The 17,126-nt window shown below is 42.0% G+C and overlaps 1 protein-coding gene across 3 annotated transcripts in view; it reads left to right on the top strand.

Annotated features, from left to right (window-relative positions):
* Positions 1 to 3,874: 3,874 nt before the first annotated feature.
* CAPRIN1 (cell cycle associated protein 1) overlaps positions 3,875 to 17,126 on the top strand; it is a 37,381-nt gene continuing 24,129 nt past the window's right edge. For all 3 annotated transcript variants that reach the window (XM_074149084.1, XM_074149085.1, XM_074149083.1), the window contains exons 1-4: positions 3,875 to 4,036; positions 4,377 to 4,573; positions 13,688 to 13,750; positions 15,709 to 15,795. In XM_074149084.1, the coding sequence (XP_074005185.1) occupies positions 4,379 to 4,573; positions 13,688 to 13,750; positions 15,709 to 15,795 (345 nt within the window). In that variant the 5' untranslated portion in view covers positions 3,875 to 4,036; positions 4,377 to 4,378. The remainder of the gene's footprint in view (positions 4,037 to 4,376; positions 4,574 to 13,687; positions 13,751 to 15,708; positions 15,796 to 17,126) is intronic.

Below are 17,126 nucleotides of genomic sequence, written 5' to 3'. Positions count from 1 at the left end.
ACAGGACATCTCGCTCTTGCTTGGAAGTAGCAATCTTTTTTCTTTCTTTTTTTCTTTTTTACCTGGAGAAAGAACAATGGGGCAGGGGACTGGTAGTACTTCCCAGTAGGATTTTCCCCAGAGGGAGTGGCAAGGTTTGGCTTGGTCAAAAGTCCCCGAGCAAGTGGGCAAAGGGAGGAAATGTGAAACGGGAAGGGCTGGGAAGGTGTGTCAGGGGTAAAAAAAAGTGATATAAAGCAGGATCAGAAAAACCCTGCCCGAGACAATACTTCAGTGAGCAAGCTCTATGTCCCCACAGAATATTTATACAACAGTTGAGCCCTGATTACACCAATAAGCTTAAGACTTTCTTCCCCTCCACCTTCTTTTTCATGTAACTGGCTGGTTATGTGTATTTTAAGTATTTTAAATACACCTGTCTCGGGTTCTGCCCTTTTGAGGGCTGGAAACCAACCAACAAATAGAAAAGGTGTATTCAGACTTTCCAATTACAGCTGATATAAATTAATGATGAATAAAACCCAGCATTGGAGATGTTTGCCTGGAACATGAAGAGCAAAGGTAAGCGTCTCCTAAATCCTGATCCCCACGCTGCCAGCAGGGAGGTGGAGACCTTCCCTCAGATTGAGCAATTTTGTAGTCTAAAGGTTTGTGGAAGTGCTACATAAGCTTTGCTGGGAGGACTTTCTCTCCTCTCTTGCCTTTCTATAGTGACTAAACAAATATGAGTTCAAAGTCAGCAACTCCAGAGCTGACCTTCATTTATACAGCTCACAAACATGAAATACAAACCAGCTCCCTACAACTAAGATTTGCTCTGCACCATAACTAAGTGGAAGTGTGATTTCAACCAGCTACCTAACATCAAAGGAGTCAGAGGCGGAGAGACCCGAATCCAGATTTCCAGGGAAATCATACCACACGTGGTAGCTAAGGGGGTACTTATCTCAGAAATGTAAAGGCTGGGGGGCCCGCGTGCTAATTACAAGTTTGTCATGTCAGGGATTGCCAGGATGAAGCTTACTCACATATCAGAAGTGGTTCAAGGCCTCCTGAAAGTAAAGAGGATGAGGTCTCAACTCTTCTTTGAGGGTGGGGAATTCTTATGTAGGGTTTTCCCTGTCGGGCGTTGATGATCAATATTGTTGGCACAGAAGTACAACGGATTTGTGGTCACTGGTTGCTGAGGAATGATATGAAACAGGTAGATGAATATACGACAGCGTGATCTGCCTCAATTTATGAGCACGTTAAGTATTAAGAGGTGTTTTAAGAGTTGAGATAGACTGTGCAGAACAGTTTGTTGGTGTGAAAGTTATTTTCGAGTGAATTTTGGAAGTATGGAAGTTTTACTTCTAAAGTTGGCGCAGACCACGGAGCCACACGTACTTCAGCTGTACCCGAGATGCTCCAAGAGACTGCGGAAAGGTCCAGAGATCTGGTACGGAGCCGACGCACCATAATACTACATTATGCTATAACACAACAGTGACAGATATATTTGGTACAAAGTTGCCATGTTATAGTAAGAATCTGTTAAATTAATTTAGTAAGGCTAAATTAACAAGTCTTTTCTTTTTAAAGTGTAATATGAAAGTCCTCCTTTTGCAGTCCTTGTGTAAAATAAGTACTTAATGCTTTGCTTATAGTTACTTATGCTTTAGCATGTAAACTTAGCAGTAGGCTCAATCCCACCTTTGGCTAACCAAAACAGCATCCAGTGTAATTATGAAAAGCTTTGATGCAGTAATTGTCATGTAATTATTGCTCATGTAATCTCAAGTAATAACTGCTCTCAGGAGCAGTATTTTTAACTATTTTTTTTTTTGGAGATCATTTGCTATTTTGCCTTATGCTGTCCCAATGAAGCATAAATATCAAGATCAGGGTTTTATTCTGGTCCAACATGTATTCTTATTTTATTTAATTCTCCCATCAGCTCTGATTTCTCTTTTATTGCAGATTTTTTTTTTTAGTTCCTCAGCAATACCGGTTTTGAGTACAAACTACATTAGGATCCTACGACTTGGCTGAAAAATTTCACTGTCCGGAGCTTATGCAGAATTGCAACAGCAATGTAAAGAAAAGGAGAAATGAATAGGAATGAATGTAACAATTTCATATTATTTTAAAGCATTATATTTTGTGGTCAAAAAGCCTCAAGGTGCTTCACATTTTCGTGAAGATACTGTACTTGACTTGGGAAAAGGGTGATTTCAACCCCTCTGTAAGAAGCTTCAAGAAGTAAACGGATAAAAACGAAATACTGTAAATATATTTAAAAAAAAATTCCTGGTGAACAGTGAAAAGAAACTGACTTTCAATATTTGAAGATATTTCTTTTGTACTTCACTTATTCAACTGAAATAGCTGGGTTGGCTGATTTATTGCATTTGTCTTAAAACCTGTTCTGCAAAAAGAAATGATTTGGAAAGCAAATAATCTAATATAAAGTGACAATGCATTGAGCTGCTACAGAAAATGCAGGAATACACGAACAGTAGAAGCACAGGAAATAATATTTACAGATGGAATGAAGAAAAAAAAATCTAACCATTCAAAGTTAAGTTCTACAGCATGAGGTCAAAGAACATAGTTTCTTGCTGGATTATCAACTTGAATTAACTCCTGGGAAGCAAGAGTCAGAATGGAACCAAGGGCAAGGACTGCACGATTGTGTGCAGGGATTTGGTGAGGAAGATCATTTGGTGATGAGACATGTCTCTTCTGGTGTGGAGAAACAGCACTTTTCCTTGTGTTAACGCAATTGATTGTGTGGATCCGTGATTAAACAGATCCAAGAAAGCTATAGCTTTGAAAAACATTACAAATATAATCTTAAACTGGTATTACAACCAAAACTTCTATCTTCAGTTTGCAGCTACTGGGAATTGAATTTCCAGGGCCTTATATTCCAGAAGTCTTCCATCCATTAATTCCAGAAAGACAACTGAATAAATACCAAAACCTTTCCAGTGTTATTTACCTCCCCAGCCCACTGAAGGCAGTGACGTTATCATTTTCAAGCTGTACCTAACAAGACATTGACTCAAAGATTTCCTTTACTGCACAGAAAACCTGATGTTATTTCAGTACGATGTCTTTAAATTTGTGTTGTTGTCAGCATAGAAATAAAGGTTTAGCAAGTGCTACCTAGACACGGTGCAGCTTTGGGTCACAGAACTGTGTAAAACTAAACTCAAATACGTTGTGTAGTATTCAAGGACTGTATTTGGAAAGAGATGCAGGTATGTCTAACACAACCTGCAATATAAAAGACAGATGAGGCAACTGTTTCCAGTGACTGAAATGTAGTTATTACTGCCCAATTACACCCATGGCACGCCACCTCTCTGGAACCCTCCTACCGTTTTAGGGACGTGCCTTCAAGGCATGAAAAGGCAAAAAACATATTTTGGAGTCCCGCTTCTGGCGGGAGTGGTACGATGGGGCCGGCTCCGGGGCGACCCGCCATCTCCGCCGCCTCGGGGAGGCAGGGCTCGGCAGCGCCCCGCTCCCCAGGGGTAGCCGCAACAAGCCCGACACCGCCGGTTGTTTCATGGGCCGCACAACCCAGCACGACGGATGGTAGGGCAGGGAAGGCCGGCCCCACAGCAGATCCCGGCCCGGTGGGAAGCCGCAGCCCCTACTGGGCCGTCCCGCCGCCGGCAGCGGGCGGGGTCCTGAGGCGGGCTGCCCCGCCCTCCTATTGTGTCTGGCGCTTAGGCACTCGACGCGCCGCCTGAAAGACCCGCCCCAGAGGAGCCCTAAAGCGCGCCGGGGGGTGGGCTCAGGCGTTCTCCGCGGGCACCCGCCAGCGGCCAGGACCCCACCGCCGCTCGCTCCCGCGCCCGCCTCGCCTTACGCGCTAGGCGTGCGCGCCGCCGCTCTCTCCCCTCAGCAGCGCGGCGGTAGCGGGCGCAGCGCGGGCGGCGGGGCCGGTAGTCGGCTGAAGCGGCCATTCCTACAGCGACAGCGCGGCGCGCTAAGTTCCTCCCCCCCTGCCCCTCCTCCGGGTTCCCCCGGGCCACTCACGGTGAGGAGGGTGGTGCGGCCCCTCCGGACACCGGCGGGGCGGTAGCGGCGGGTCCAAGCTGAGGGGGGGGGAGGGGAGCGGAAATGACCGTTGGCGAGCGCGGCGCGAGGCTGCCCGCTCACGTGACCGCCCCGCGTCTCATTCGTTGGTGGGTGGGTGGGCGCGCGCCGGCAGGTGCGGCTGGTGCGGGGGCGCGCGCGCGCGCGCGGCCTGGGCGTGGGGAAGCGGCCGTGTGCGCGCGCGCCCGCCCTCCCGCGTGTCCCCTCCGGCGGCCCGTTCCCCCGTAACGCGCCCTCGCTCTCTCCTCCCTGCGTCTCTCTCTTTCTCCCGTCTCACACAGAGATGCCCTCGGCTACTAACAGCACTATGGCGAGCAGCAGCAGCGGGAAAGCGGGCCCGGGCGGCGAGGCAGCCCCGGCGGCAGCGGCGGCCGCCCCGCAGGCATCGGGCGGCAGCATCACCTCGGTGCAAACCGAGGCCATGAAGCAGATCCTGGGCGTGATCGACAAAAAGCTCCGCAACCTGGAGAAGAAAAAGGTGCGCTCTCCTCTCCCCGGCGGACGCGGGGCGACCGGTCCCCTCTTCCCCTCCCAGCCCCGAGGGTGGGCTCCGGGCCTCTCGGTCGCCCACCCTCCTCACCCCGGGTGGCCCTCGCTTTCTGGCCAGCCTTGGCCCCCGGCGTCGGGCTGCCTAAAAGGACGTTGAACCGCCCCCATCTTATTTTCCTTCCTCTTGTGCCGCTCGGACGGCCGGTCCCCTCGGCCGTGCCCTCCTGCTCCCTGGGCGAAGGAGCCTGCGGCCTTGCGCGGGTTGTTCCCGCCGTCGCCCCCAGGGGCCGCCCGCTGGAAGGTTCCAGAAGGGCGAGCGCCTCCGTCCCGGCCTTTCCCCTTCCCCTTTCGGGGGTCCCCCGGCCCCTTTTGTCGGCCGCCCTCTCCCTCCGCCCCGGGAGCCAGCCGGGCGCCCTGCTCCCTCCCGCGGCAGCAGCGGCGGAGGGCAGAGGCCGGGAGGGGTCGTGGCTGCTCTCCCGCTCCAGACCCGCAGCCCACGGCCCCCTCCAGGCTCCCGGCGAGACCCCCCTCGGCGGCGCGGCTCCTTCTCCCCCCCCCCCCCTTCCGCCTTTTGTTTCCCTCGGCGGGGCCTTGCCCAGCCCCGCTCTTCCCTCGCCGCGGGGAACGGTGCCTCTATTTGCCTGCTTCCCCCCCTTCCCTCCAACAACCCTATAGCGGGAGCGTTCCCCCTTCCCCGCCCCGGAGGGGTGAGCTGAGGCGGGGGGCAGAGGCTGCGGGGCGGCGGGCTCCCCTCAGAGCCCGTGCACATGGAGGCGGGAGCTAACATGGCGGCGGCGGAGGCAGCCCCAGCCTCTCCGGCGGAACTGCATTGTGCCAGCAGCCCGCACAAAGCCGGGGGCCGCCGGCCACCCCACCCAGGGCCTTCTCATCTCTCCTTTTTTTCATCGCCTGAAGTTCACTTCCCCTCTTTGGGAGCCTTAGGTCAGCTGGAAGCGGCCTTTAAGGTGTTATTTTTAGAAATAGCAAGCTGCTAAATCTAGTGGTCCGTGGACGGTTCCAGTTGTGACAGAAGAGGGGAAAAAAAAAAAGGGTGTTTGTGGTTGCTTACGGTTTATGTGGCACCCAGTCCGTGCTCGGTGTTGCTGGATTAAACGAGCTTCAGAGGGCTTTCCAACCTATGGAGCATGAGGTGTCCATCAGAAAAATACTAACATGCAGCCTAAAGACTTGCTTCAAAACACTGTATGTTACTAAGCTAAAATTAGGGAATACTAAAAATTAATGTTATGCCTGTGTTGAAGCTCTAAATCTGTTCTTGGAAGTAAATAAGCACAATTACTCTTTGTTTTTTTAACTACCACTTCAGATCATAGTAGTCTAGTTTAGTAAACAAAACGACAAAAAGCAGCAAGGTAGTAACTTTTTAAATAAGTTTTACAATTAGAGGATCTTTTCTTGATCCTTGTCTGAATACTGTCACATATAGCTAGGACAAAATGTCTGTCTGAAAGTTGCCATCAGTATATATGAATGTGTGCACACACAAGAACACCGGTCATCTCGAGAAAGAATGCAGATCTCTGTGTTCATCTCTATGTGCTTCAGTAAAGTAGAATTGGTATGAAATGATGGTTGTATCTAACATACACAAAATTCCTCTAAAAATATTTGTCTGTGGTGTCCAAAATGCACATTTTAAATACTAGAATTAGCAGGTGAACATTCTTCTGATCTATTGTGTACTTTGAAGTAATAAAGAGGATGAGCACGCTCCTGTTGGTGTGCGGGTCAGCTTTCCTTTCTAGTAGTGTTTTTATTTACCTATTAAAATAAATAACTTACACTTGGCTTAGTCATTCCATTCTATTTGAATGGACTTTTGGTCAGCTTTCATAGAACCTTAAGTTAGAAGGATGTGTGGGAGGCTGTTATTCTGGCAGAAGAGAGTGAAAATTAGTGATGCTGGTCTCAAGAAGGCCCTAAGTTTTGGGGTTGGTTTTTTTTTGTGTGTATCTGTGGCTGCTGTCACAGCTTTTTGTAACTGGTGTCATGGCAAGTGAGCACAGGGGACAAAGTGCCTTCTTTTTTTCTGGAAATGGCTTCTGTTGAGAGATATTCCGTTAAAATTAGAGTATATCTTTTGGGGGTACTCAGTGCTAGGCAGTGTGGGCTTAAAAAAGAAAAGGTAAAGGCTAGGTCTTGAAAAGCTGGGTGTGTTCTCACACAGATGAATTAAAGTTCAAAATTTCTGTAAGTCTTAACAGGCTGAAGAAGTTCTGAAACTTGCTAAAGTAGGATTCTCATGTAAATGCTAGAAAAGTCATGATGTATTGTTCTTGGTGTATGAAAGCAGAATTTGTGGGCTTGAACCTTGGTGGGGGAATCAACAGTTCTTTAGTTAATCTAGATTCTTTAATGAAGAGAACATTGCGTGCTCAGGGTCCTGAAAACAAAGCTTACTGTACACATGGGTGTCAGCGTTTTTATTTTATTACCTGATAAGTTTACTTAAGTACACAAATTAATGGATTTTTCCTTTATTTTTAATCTTTTGATGAGAAATATTTTTTTTTTTAAACCATCCAGAAAGTAAGATGGTACTGGATACTGCACAGACAGGAGTGAGTGAAAAATCCAGTAAATTTCACTGAAAACTTTGGCTTAGTGGAACATTTCATCCTTTCTTTGTCAGCAGCTGATAACAAAGGGCAGTAGAGATGGGTTTGAGAGCTTTGTATTTGAGAACAAATACAAAAATATTATTGACTTAGACACATGCTTCTGAAGAATGAAAAGTAATTGCTCCATAAAGAGGTACCATCTTGGGTTTTAAATGGTATGTGCAGGTCTTAGTTGAGGGAAGGTCATTCTTGGCGAAAAAATTGGAAATTTTGAAGTAAATTATTTAGTGTTATGTTTCCTTCTGAACTCTGGGGATAAAATGGTGTGACCATCAAAATACAGTACACAATTTCAATAAAAATGTTTAGAATTTAGTTCTGTGCTATTTTGAATGTTTCTATATAAACCAGAAGTACTAGATTGTTAATTATGCTTTCATTTTCTCTTCCTGAAAGTGACCTCATTATTTGAAAGAATGAGTATAGTTTTTGTTAGAAGGGACTAGGATAAATTGAATTGTTGTTCATAAACATATGGCCTGAAAATGTCTGTGTTCTCTTCCTCTCTTTATATTTGGAAATGATAGGAATGCTCTCCTGTTCTCTTCCTCTGTTCTTAGATGACTAGATATTTGTGTGTGCGTGGGAGGGGGTAATTGAAGGGGTATTTTCTCTACAAGACCTTCAGACAGACTTTAGTATATGTTGACAAGCTTCATTTAGAAGTTACATGAGCTCCTCTAGGTTTCTGTTAGGCATCTGAGGTTAGAATCCTACTAACTTTCCAGGTTCCTTAAGAGAAAATACTTCAGTAAAGACCTGCATTTTCTTCTCCCTGTCCCTTCTGCTTCTTGTTTTTTAGAGAGAAAAACTTTTCAAATTAAGCCAATTGAATGTAGATCAAACTCATGTCTTGATAGAGTGATGACTGAGAAAAACAAAGCTATTTTTGCTTTCAACTTGTGTAATATAGAATGAACTGTGGAAAAACAGTTGTTAAAACCAAATGTTCTCTAAGAGGGACAAAATCTTTAATTTGCTAAGACATGGTTTAATGTATGGGCAGGTGATCAAAAAGATGATTATTCTTGGATAACTAAGTATGAAGTAGGCATGTTAACTTACACTACTTGACACCACTTGAGCTTGGTGTTACACAGTTAAAAAGATGGTACATTTTAACTGTAACTGGTAACTTAAGATGCTATTGCTTCATCAGCCAGTCTGAATTTCTGAATAAGCACAATCCTGGCTAGGTTGAAAAATGAATACTTAAAAAGTGCCTCTGTCATTAGTGTACAAGAATTTTCACTGGACCAGGAGATGGCTGTGCCAAGTTAATCTGACTTGGTTGACTAAAATGTTGGATTTCCCATAGGAAACAGGAACCTATAGTAAATTTCTATTCAGATTTCTATTCTGGTAGGTGCAGCTAATGATAGCAGGGAAGTGCCGCGCTTCAAGTTGCCAGTCAGTAGCCGCGCTCTTAAGTGCTTTTGCACCATTATTTGGGCCACTTGGATGTTCAAGGCTTGTGAGTTTCTCTCCAGAAGCTCTCCTTGTGAAGCTTGGTTTCTAATTTATCTTTGGAGATTAAATGTGATTTTTGAAACCAAGAAGTTGTAAAAATCATTTGAAACTATGTATTGAATGCTCGGATCTTTCTTTGAAACATCTTTTGATAGCAGTTTTGGATAACCAACCTTTGTATCATAAAACCAACCAGGTTTATCTGTGAATTTACTTGGTGTTTGGTACTTTCTGGTTTCATCTTGCTCTGTTTTAGCTGTTTTATGTAGCACAGGGATTATTTCTCAGAGGAAGTTCTGTTAACTGGATATGTGATGACTCCTACAAGCTGTGAAAGATCTTCTCGTTATTTTAAGTTTTTTCAGATGTTGCTTTGATGCTTTGTCGATGCTTTTTCTGTTCTTTTGGAAGAAAAAGATCCACAGAATATGTTGGGTGAACCCAGTTTATGTTGTAGAATTCACTTGCTGTTGTAAAAGTAACTCATTTTGAACAATAATGATGTGTAGAAGAAAATCTAGGTCTCTTCTCGGTGTACTCATACACACGCAGCCACCAAAACTTCTAGGAGTTCCACTCATCTGTGGCTTAACTTAGTTTCAGGTTATGGAAAAAGCAGGTTTTTTTCTCTGTAGTCAACTTATCTGAGTTTTAAAAAGTTTGCATTTTGAAAGTTGCACACACTCGTCAGTTCTGTGTTTCTTTGGGAAGGAGGGAGTCCCTTGTGTGTCCCCGTCGCTGTGTGTTGAGCAGGCTGAGACTCCTGCCCCAGCTGCCAGCCCAGCCATGTGGCTGTCCCTGCTGGCGTGGGGGCAGCAGGAGAATACCCCTTTGTCATCAGTCCCTTTGAGACTGCGCTCTCAGAACTGATATAGCTTTATCACTTGCTTAAAAACTAATAAAGAGATTTTTTTCTAAACTGTCAAACTTACCAGACCTCTTAGAAAAAAACCACAAGAATATTTACAAGTGTTATTTCAAAAATTAATTCATGTTAAACAGAAGACCTGTAAGTGTTTTGTGTTCTGGAGTATTGGTGTAAATTCTTCATTATGTCTTCTTGACTATATTTCAGGACTGAAACAGCTTCTTGGGACTTTTAGGTGTGCAGATAGGAGAGAAAGTGCACCCAGACAGCGAATGTGAGAACTGTGAGGTTTTTTGAGAGGTTTTGAATTTCCATGTTTCATTCCTGGTACGGTTTAAGTGCTTTACCTTTTTGGTATTTTTTTTTTTCTGCCTGTTTTTTCTGAGGAAATGGGAAGACTGATTTTTTTTTTTTTTTTAAATTTTTTTTTTTTTTTTTTAGTAATTTCTGGGCAGTCTTTGTTGAGAAGTTAAACTGATGAATGAGCGTGGAGGTGATGGTGGAGGGTGGATAAAATACAATGTACAAATGTAAACCAGGTTGTTAAAATTCTGTTTTCTAGCTTGGGTTTTCTTTTGCTTCAGGAGGAAGTGTATAATGCAGCTGTTTTAAATTTTGGATTATCTTAATTGCTTAATACTGTTAAAAAAACAAAACAAAACATGTTTTTTTTGAGACATCTCAGAAAACAGACTTGAAATAGTCTCTTTCATCTTTCCTTCTAGTGAAATGTGCATTACAAAATGTTTACTTGAGCTGCTTGAAGAGGTTACCTTCTCCCCTCCACCTTGCAGCTTGTCATATACACTTGTGCCTCTGTAACTGGTATAAAACATACCATTGAAATTATCTGGTTAAATATAGCACCTCCCTCCTGCTCCTGGCCCCCTTTTTTAAGGGTTATTTTTAATCAGATCATTCCAGTGATCCACTTTATAGCCCGGCACTGTAAATGACTGTAACAGCACACACAGCTGAGCGGTCAGGCATTTTAAAACCAGCATTGTTTTTGAAGCTAGTGTCATGTAACTGCATTTATTTTTTTCCACTTTGGGATGACGTTTTTGAGGCAATTCAGAGAAGGTAATGAGAACGCGAGTGTGAGGGGAAGGTATCTGTTACCGTAAAGTAATTCAATTTTGAATTACTTATCAAAATAAAATCTAGGGCATACTTAAGCAATGAACACCACCACCTTCGCCCTGTCTCCCCCCGCAGTAGCCTGTGTTTAGTGCTTTTCTCCCAGGGAACTCCAAAATACTTCAGGTATCTTGGTGGAAAAAGAGCTGAAGCCCGGTGGCTTGCTCTCTGCAGCGCTGGAGTCTGCTGACTCATGAGCTGTTTAATAGACAATTTCTGTGCTCACTTTGCCACTTGATTATTGGAGGGTTTTTTTTTTTGCTGGCCTGGCTTTTATGCTTCAAGATGTATATCCATGATGAGTGAGGATGAAGTTGGGTAAGGGGGGGTAAAATTGAGAAGATCTTTACTTGCAGACACTGCAGTAGGTTGCTAAGCAGGAATTTTACTGCAGTTACTTTACAGCACTAATGCTGCTCTTAGATTGCTTTTAGTTGACAGTACAGATTGAAAAGAAAGCATTTTGCTTCCTTAATATTTTTGTGTAATGCAGCATTTTGATTTTACAGTGCCTTTGGGATGATAGAAAAATACTTGTTTGGCGTTTGGAATCTTTGTGATAACGTGTAACTAAATACACGTCTGCTTGTCCTCTGCATTGCAGCTGGAAGGGCTTTTCCTTCTTTTGCCTTTACCTTTCTGATACGAATGTTTTTAAGGAAGAAAAAGTGAGAAGTAACTTCTATTCCTAACAGTTAGAAAGAGACATATTACCCTTTGGTTTTTAGTTGATAAATTGCTGAATAAAAATGAACAAAGCATTTGCATTTGACCTAAGAATATTTGACCATTTAAGAAAAACTTATTCACTGTTAAAATATATTACTGCAATATGTTTAATCTGAAGATACCAACTGTGCTGAAGTAAGGCTGCATGGAAGAACTATGCAGAAACAGTTGTAGTTATTTAGGATATTTTTGTCTCTTCCCTCCCATATGCCCTTAGCCACCAAAACGGATTATGTGAGTGCTTTGCAGCATAATTTTGCAATATGTGTTTACTTCAACAGAGTTGATCTAAATAGTGTTCTCCTAGAATTTGATGTTCTATCCTGTGTGTTTTACTGTTGCTATTGTCTATGGGTTTGTGCTGGAAACTGCATCACAGAAATTGGTGGGTTTTTTTAAATGCATTTTTGTAGGCGCTGTTTAAACTGGCTCATATTAGCTCATATTTACTGCGCGGCCTCACAAACAATTGCATCAGTGTGACCAAGGGAATTGTAATCTGCAGCATGGGAGCAAGTGGCTTGAGCAAGCAGTAACTTCTGAAAATTTCTTTGTCTGCAAAGCCAGTTCGTTGTAGGATTTAAGCTATATTAAGCAGCAAAGGCTTCAGTTAACCTGGCTGGCTTCACACTGGGCTCTTTACCCTCCCTTTTAGATCTCACAGCTCAGCTACAATTTCTTAAATCATGAAAACTACGTTTGTGATTGTCCAAACATGTCGTTGTCTAGTCTAAAATAAGTATGCAGAAGAGTAAAATGACCTCACTTCCTGTTGTGGTAGGTTTCCAATATGTCAAATACTCTTCAGGTGTATTTTTTTGATGTATTACCAACTGTGTGGCTGCTGCATTTGACAACTATTACTTTTGTTGTGTCTGACTCCAGCATGAAATTCCCAGTAATATATTTTTGGAGCTCAGGAAGCTCTTCTTTGACTTCTCCTAGGACGTTACTGAAATACGAAGTAGTTAGGTGTTAAATCTAACTCGTAGGATTTCCAAAGAAATAAACTTGGCGCTAGGAGACATCAAAAGGACCACCCGTAAGGGTGGTTACGTGTTCCAGTAAGTGATGGTGGGCATCAAATACTTTGTAAGAGGAGCTTTCTTGTTAAACTGGTTCATAGACTTTGATCTTTCCAAAAGGTCTGAGATGGAGCATAGAAGTTGAATTAGCTAGAGGAATATCAGTAAGATATTTTAACTGAAATGTCCTGAAGCAAAAATAGTAAAAAAAAAGAAACCCAAAACCACCACCACCAAAACCCCCTGTCATTCTGTGGCAACTATAAACTCTGAATCAGTGGTTGCATCAGGGCTTGAATTATTTTACATTCAAAATGAAGTGTTTCTGTTTGCTTTCTTCTTGTTGTTATGCTAGATTGGGAAGATAATTCCTAAGGATTCATTTTAATGGCTTTTTTTAATAAGACCAAGGCAAATTTCATAAAAAATACAAACATGTGGTAATACAGAAATGCTGAAAGCTTAGAGCTTAATAGTTATGTTATTCTTCTAGACTTTCTACGTAACCTGTAGGTTCTTTGTCACTTCTGGCATGTATAAGTTTTACCTGCTTTTGGCTAATGTCAGTGTTTTTCAGGGTTTTGTATTTAAGCAGATTAGAGAACTGTTCCTGCTGCAAATTAACCTAATGATTCCTTTTTCAGTTTCTCTCCATGAAAAAGAAATCTTAATGCTCTTGAACAAAAATATTTTAGAGCTATTAATATGAATTGTGTTGGTGGGCATTCTTGCATAAAGGATTAGAAACTGTTTTAAATTCTTTAAAACTATCTTAACTGATGCAAGTACAAAGAATTACAGTTCTGGATCTTATTAGCATTGACTTTTTTGCAGTCATGTTTTTGGTATTGTAGTGATACAGGAGAAATAAGCTCTGATTCAAAATGAGTTCAGCTCTCTATTGTTTGAACTGATGGGAATGTGCGTTGAGAGCTCTCTCCCCATTAGGAGGAATGTACATTTCCTCAGAAATTAAGACTAGTTGTGAAGATGTATTGCAGTAGCCAAATAAAATTAAAATATTTGTCTCCTGGGGAAGTATTTACATTTTTTTAACCCAGGAGACAAGTTTTCTTGGGTGCTATTTCTGCATAACAGTTGCATGCTTGTGTAGTGTGTTACAGTCTGTGTTGACTGTAATATTGCAGCACCTAATTTTGTTAGCACAAGTAGAAAATAGCTGTAACCTGATTTTGGCTTCTCGTAATAGCATTTTTCTTTCTTTTCAGAGCAAACTTGATGATTACCAGGAACGAATGAACAAAGGAGAACGTCTGAATCAAGATCAACTGGTAAAAGGAAAAAAAAAAAATTACTAATCAGATCTCTGTTAAATTGTTTTGTGATCTTTGTGGGAAAGGACGGGATGAATTTCACTTCCTTTTTCCCCTTGTTAAAAGCTAGATTTTTCTGACTTTCTTTTTTCTCTGACTTCGCTTCAGGTTTTTTTTGTTGCCTAGAACATCTCGATTTTTCTGTTAATCAGAAACTGAAGGAATGGGTAGACGAACATGTTGTAATGCTTTGTTTGTTGAGGTTAGGTTGTAAATAAGCTGTGGTGAAAACCGGCGCGTGCTATGACCTAGGACTATTGAAAGAGATAAATATGATACCTTTGAGGTTCTCTGGACATCATCCTTTTCTTTGCAGAAAGTGTGCCCAGGGAGAACTTCAGGAACTTAGTCAGCAGCTTGTAAATATTGTGCCATCTAGTTAGAGATGTAGCTTAGACCTAGTTCTGAAGGGCTCTGAAAATAAGCTATATCCACGTGTATGTCACAGCTATCAGTGAAGCAGACATGATGCTCTAGATAAGCTGGACTTACTGGATGGATTCTGCTTCTTTCCTTGTTGGGGCTGGTTCTTCAAGTACATTATTGTAGCGCTTGACTCAACAACAGTTTTCCAGTTGTTGTAAATGTAGAGCAAGTATCAATTTAAATTCAGTTGTATGATACAAACATGCATATTGATACTTGGAGAGATTACCAGATGCTCAGTAATCAACAATATTTTGATGATGATTTTTAATGTTGAAAAGAGTGAAGGAAAAAAAAAAAGTACACTGCAACTATTGCAGCTGTTCACAATTAAAAGAATTAGCTGCTTCACTTCGTCCATGTGGTCTTCTCATCTGTTTAGGCTTTGCTTTGGTTCTTATGTGCCAACCGAAAACTGAAATATCACTGATCGGTATCTTTTTATTTTTTAATGGCGTATTTTGAAAATAAACCATGAGAAGTTTTCTGTTTGATGAGCAAGGAAGATAACTGAAATCTCATATTGAGGAGGGAAGCTCATGAGTTAACTTTCATGAAGACCACAGCCTGACTACCACACTTCATAGAGATAAAATTTTTTTTGGCTGGGGAAATACTGAAAGCATTTGTTATTTTCACTTACGCCTTCTAATTCCACAAATCAACTAAGAATGATGAATTTTGTAAATCACCCAATGTGTATGTGTAATATGTAATACGTGTATATGTGTAAGTATCTTAGCTATATTACAAATGGAAATACTTAAATAAATTTCATGTTCCTTGCTTTTCAAAGAAAGCAGGACCTTATCTTCTCTCTGGCTCAATTGTTCTTACCAAGAACATACCCATTATTGATTTTGTCACAGCAGGAGCGTAAATGTCTCAGCTGTGTGTGGTGTTTTTTAGTTTGTTTGTTTATTTTTTTTTCCCTCTGAGCTGACTCTGTAATTTCTCAGTACTGCGAAGTTGGGTTAAGGAGTTTGGATTGCTTTAGTGCAAATCAGAATATTAGATTTAAGAAAATAGCAAATAATACAGATTTCTGGAGAAGGGAATGTTGTGGTCTGTGTAGAGTTTTGATTTTTGCCTCTGACTCAAGATAACAGTGCATTAATTCTCAAACATCTGTCTCTTGAGCAGTTTTGAGGTGCCAGGTCACTTTTCTCCTCCAGTTTTCCCCCAGCCTGACAGTTTTTATCAGAAACTGGCTAAAACATTAAAATAGCACGTCATGCATGTCAGCCTATATATGCATGTGCTGTAGCATATTTATCTAAGAAACTAAAGGTCCTAAAGACATACACAAGTCTTTTCAACTTTTTAGCCAGTGAAAATCAAAATTTTACTTAACATTGTTGCAGCCAGCCCCATTCCGGGATGCCGTGTCTCACTTAGGAACTGAAAATGTGGGGATTTTTTTGATGGAAGTATGTATTTTGGTCTATTTGTGATGGTTTACTTTTTTGTTTTCTTTTTTTTTTTTTAAGGATGCGGTGTCAAAATACCAGGAAGTGACAAATAATCTGGAATTTGCTAAAGAACTGCAGAGGAGTTTTATGGCTCTGAGCCAAGATGTAAGTAAAGAGCAAGTGGTGCAACGTGGGCCATCAGCTGCAATACCAAACACTGAGGCTTTAAACTCCTTTTCACTAATAGGAGGTGCCGTAGTCGCCTCTATTTACAGAGACGAAATGCTCATGATTTCTTGGATGTTTTACTGTTTCCTTTTACTCTGTGTGTTAGTTTGTGTCAGGTTTTCTGAAGGCTCTCTTGAAAATCTTTTTCTGATGGACTACGTAAATGTATGGGAACAACAATAATGTAACTTTCTGCTAAAACATAGCTGTTGAAAACAGTGTAATTGCAGAACAGGCCTGTCATGTGACATTATAATCAGCCGCTTACAATGCCAATAGTAACATTTTTTTTAAAAGAAAATAGAGATTTCACAGACCTCCTTCTCTCTTTGGCAAGTGGCTGAGGGTTTTCATTTCTTTGTATTAGCATAGGATATCAAATCTCAGCAACTGAAAGCACTGCAGTTCCTTTTTCAAGATTCTTTCTGTCTTGTTAATTGCAAATACAGTCTGAAACTGCAGTATGGAATAAGATTAATACTACTTTCACAAAGGATACGTTAACTGAATACTAGTAAAACAGGTAATCTTTTGCGTTGATGTTTTATCAAGTATGTAAAATAACTGTGATCAAGAAGAAGTTCTCAAAGTCGATTAGACAGTTCCGGTTATATAAACAGCTTTGCTTTATTTCTCGTGCCAAGGGCTGCAAACTAAAAGATGCACTTTAGACCTCTGCAGTATCATTGCAAGGAAGAATTAATTCTGGGGCCAGCTGAAAACATAACCCGTTCGCCAGGACTGGAAGATTCTAAATGCAGTAGTAGACTTAGAGTTAATGAGTTCGGAAAGAGCAGCAACACTGGTAGAATTCATTGTGTAGTGGATGTTAGTGCAGCAGACTGGTCTAATGAGCGTATTAAGTTTGTGAACAGACTATGTGATAATTTGAAGGGCATCAGCAGCCTTGCATTATAAACTGCTTCTACATTTGATGTGGCTGTTAGTTTGTAGGTCTCTAAGCCAAGCTGTTCCTTTGTTTTTCTTGCATCAGGGTTCCATCTATGCTTAGTGAATCTTAGTAGTGAAGAACTTTCCTGAAATATTTCCCTACTTAGCTGACTGCTGAAAGAGTCAAGTGAATCCAGGAGTGATAAATTGGTGCTCTGCTTTCAAACTCGGTAGCAATTTTTCTTGATTGGTGTTAGTTCTCATACAGAATCACAGAATGATATGGGGTTGGAAGGGACCTCTGGAGATCATCTAATCCAACCCCCCTGCCAAAGCAGGTCCACCCAGAGCAGGTTGCACAGGAACGTGTCCAGGTG

This window comes from Numenius arquata, chromosome 6 (genome assembly GCF_964106895.1).
Source record: "Numenius arquata chromosome 6, bNumArq3.hap1.1, whole genome shotgun sequence".
Taxonomy (NCBI): Eukaryota; Metazoa; Chordata; class Aves; order Charadriiformes; family Scolopacidae; genus Numenius; species Numenius arquata.
Note: the sequence above shows the minus strand (reverse complement) of the source record. Positions and strands in the feature narration are given on the sequence as shown.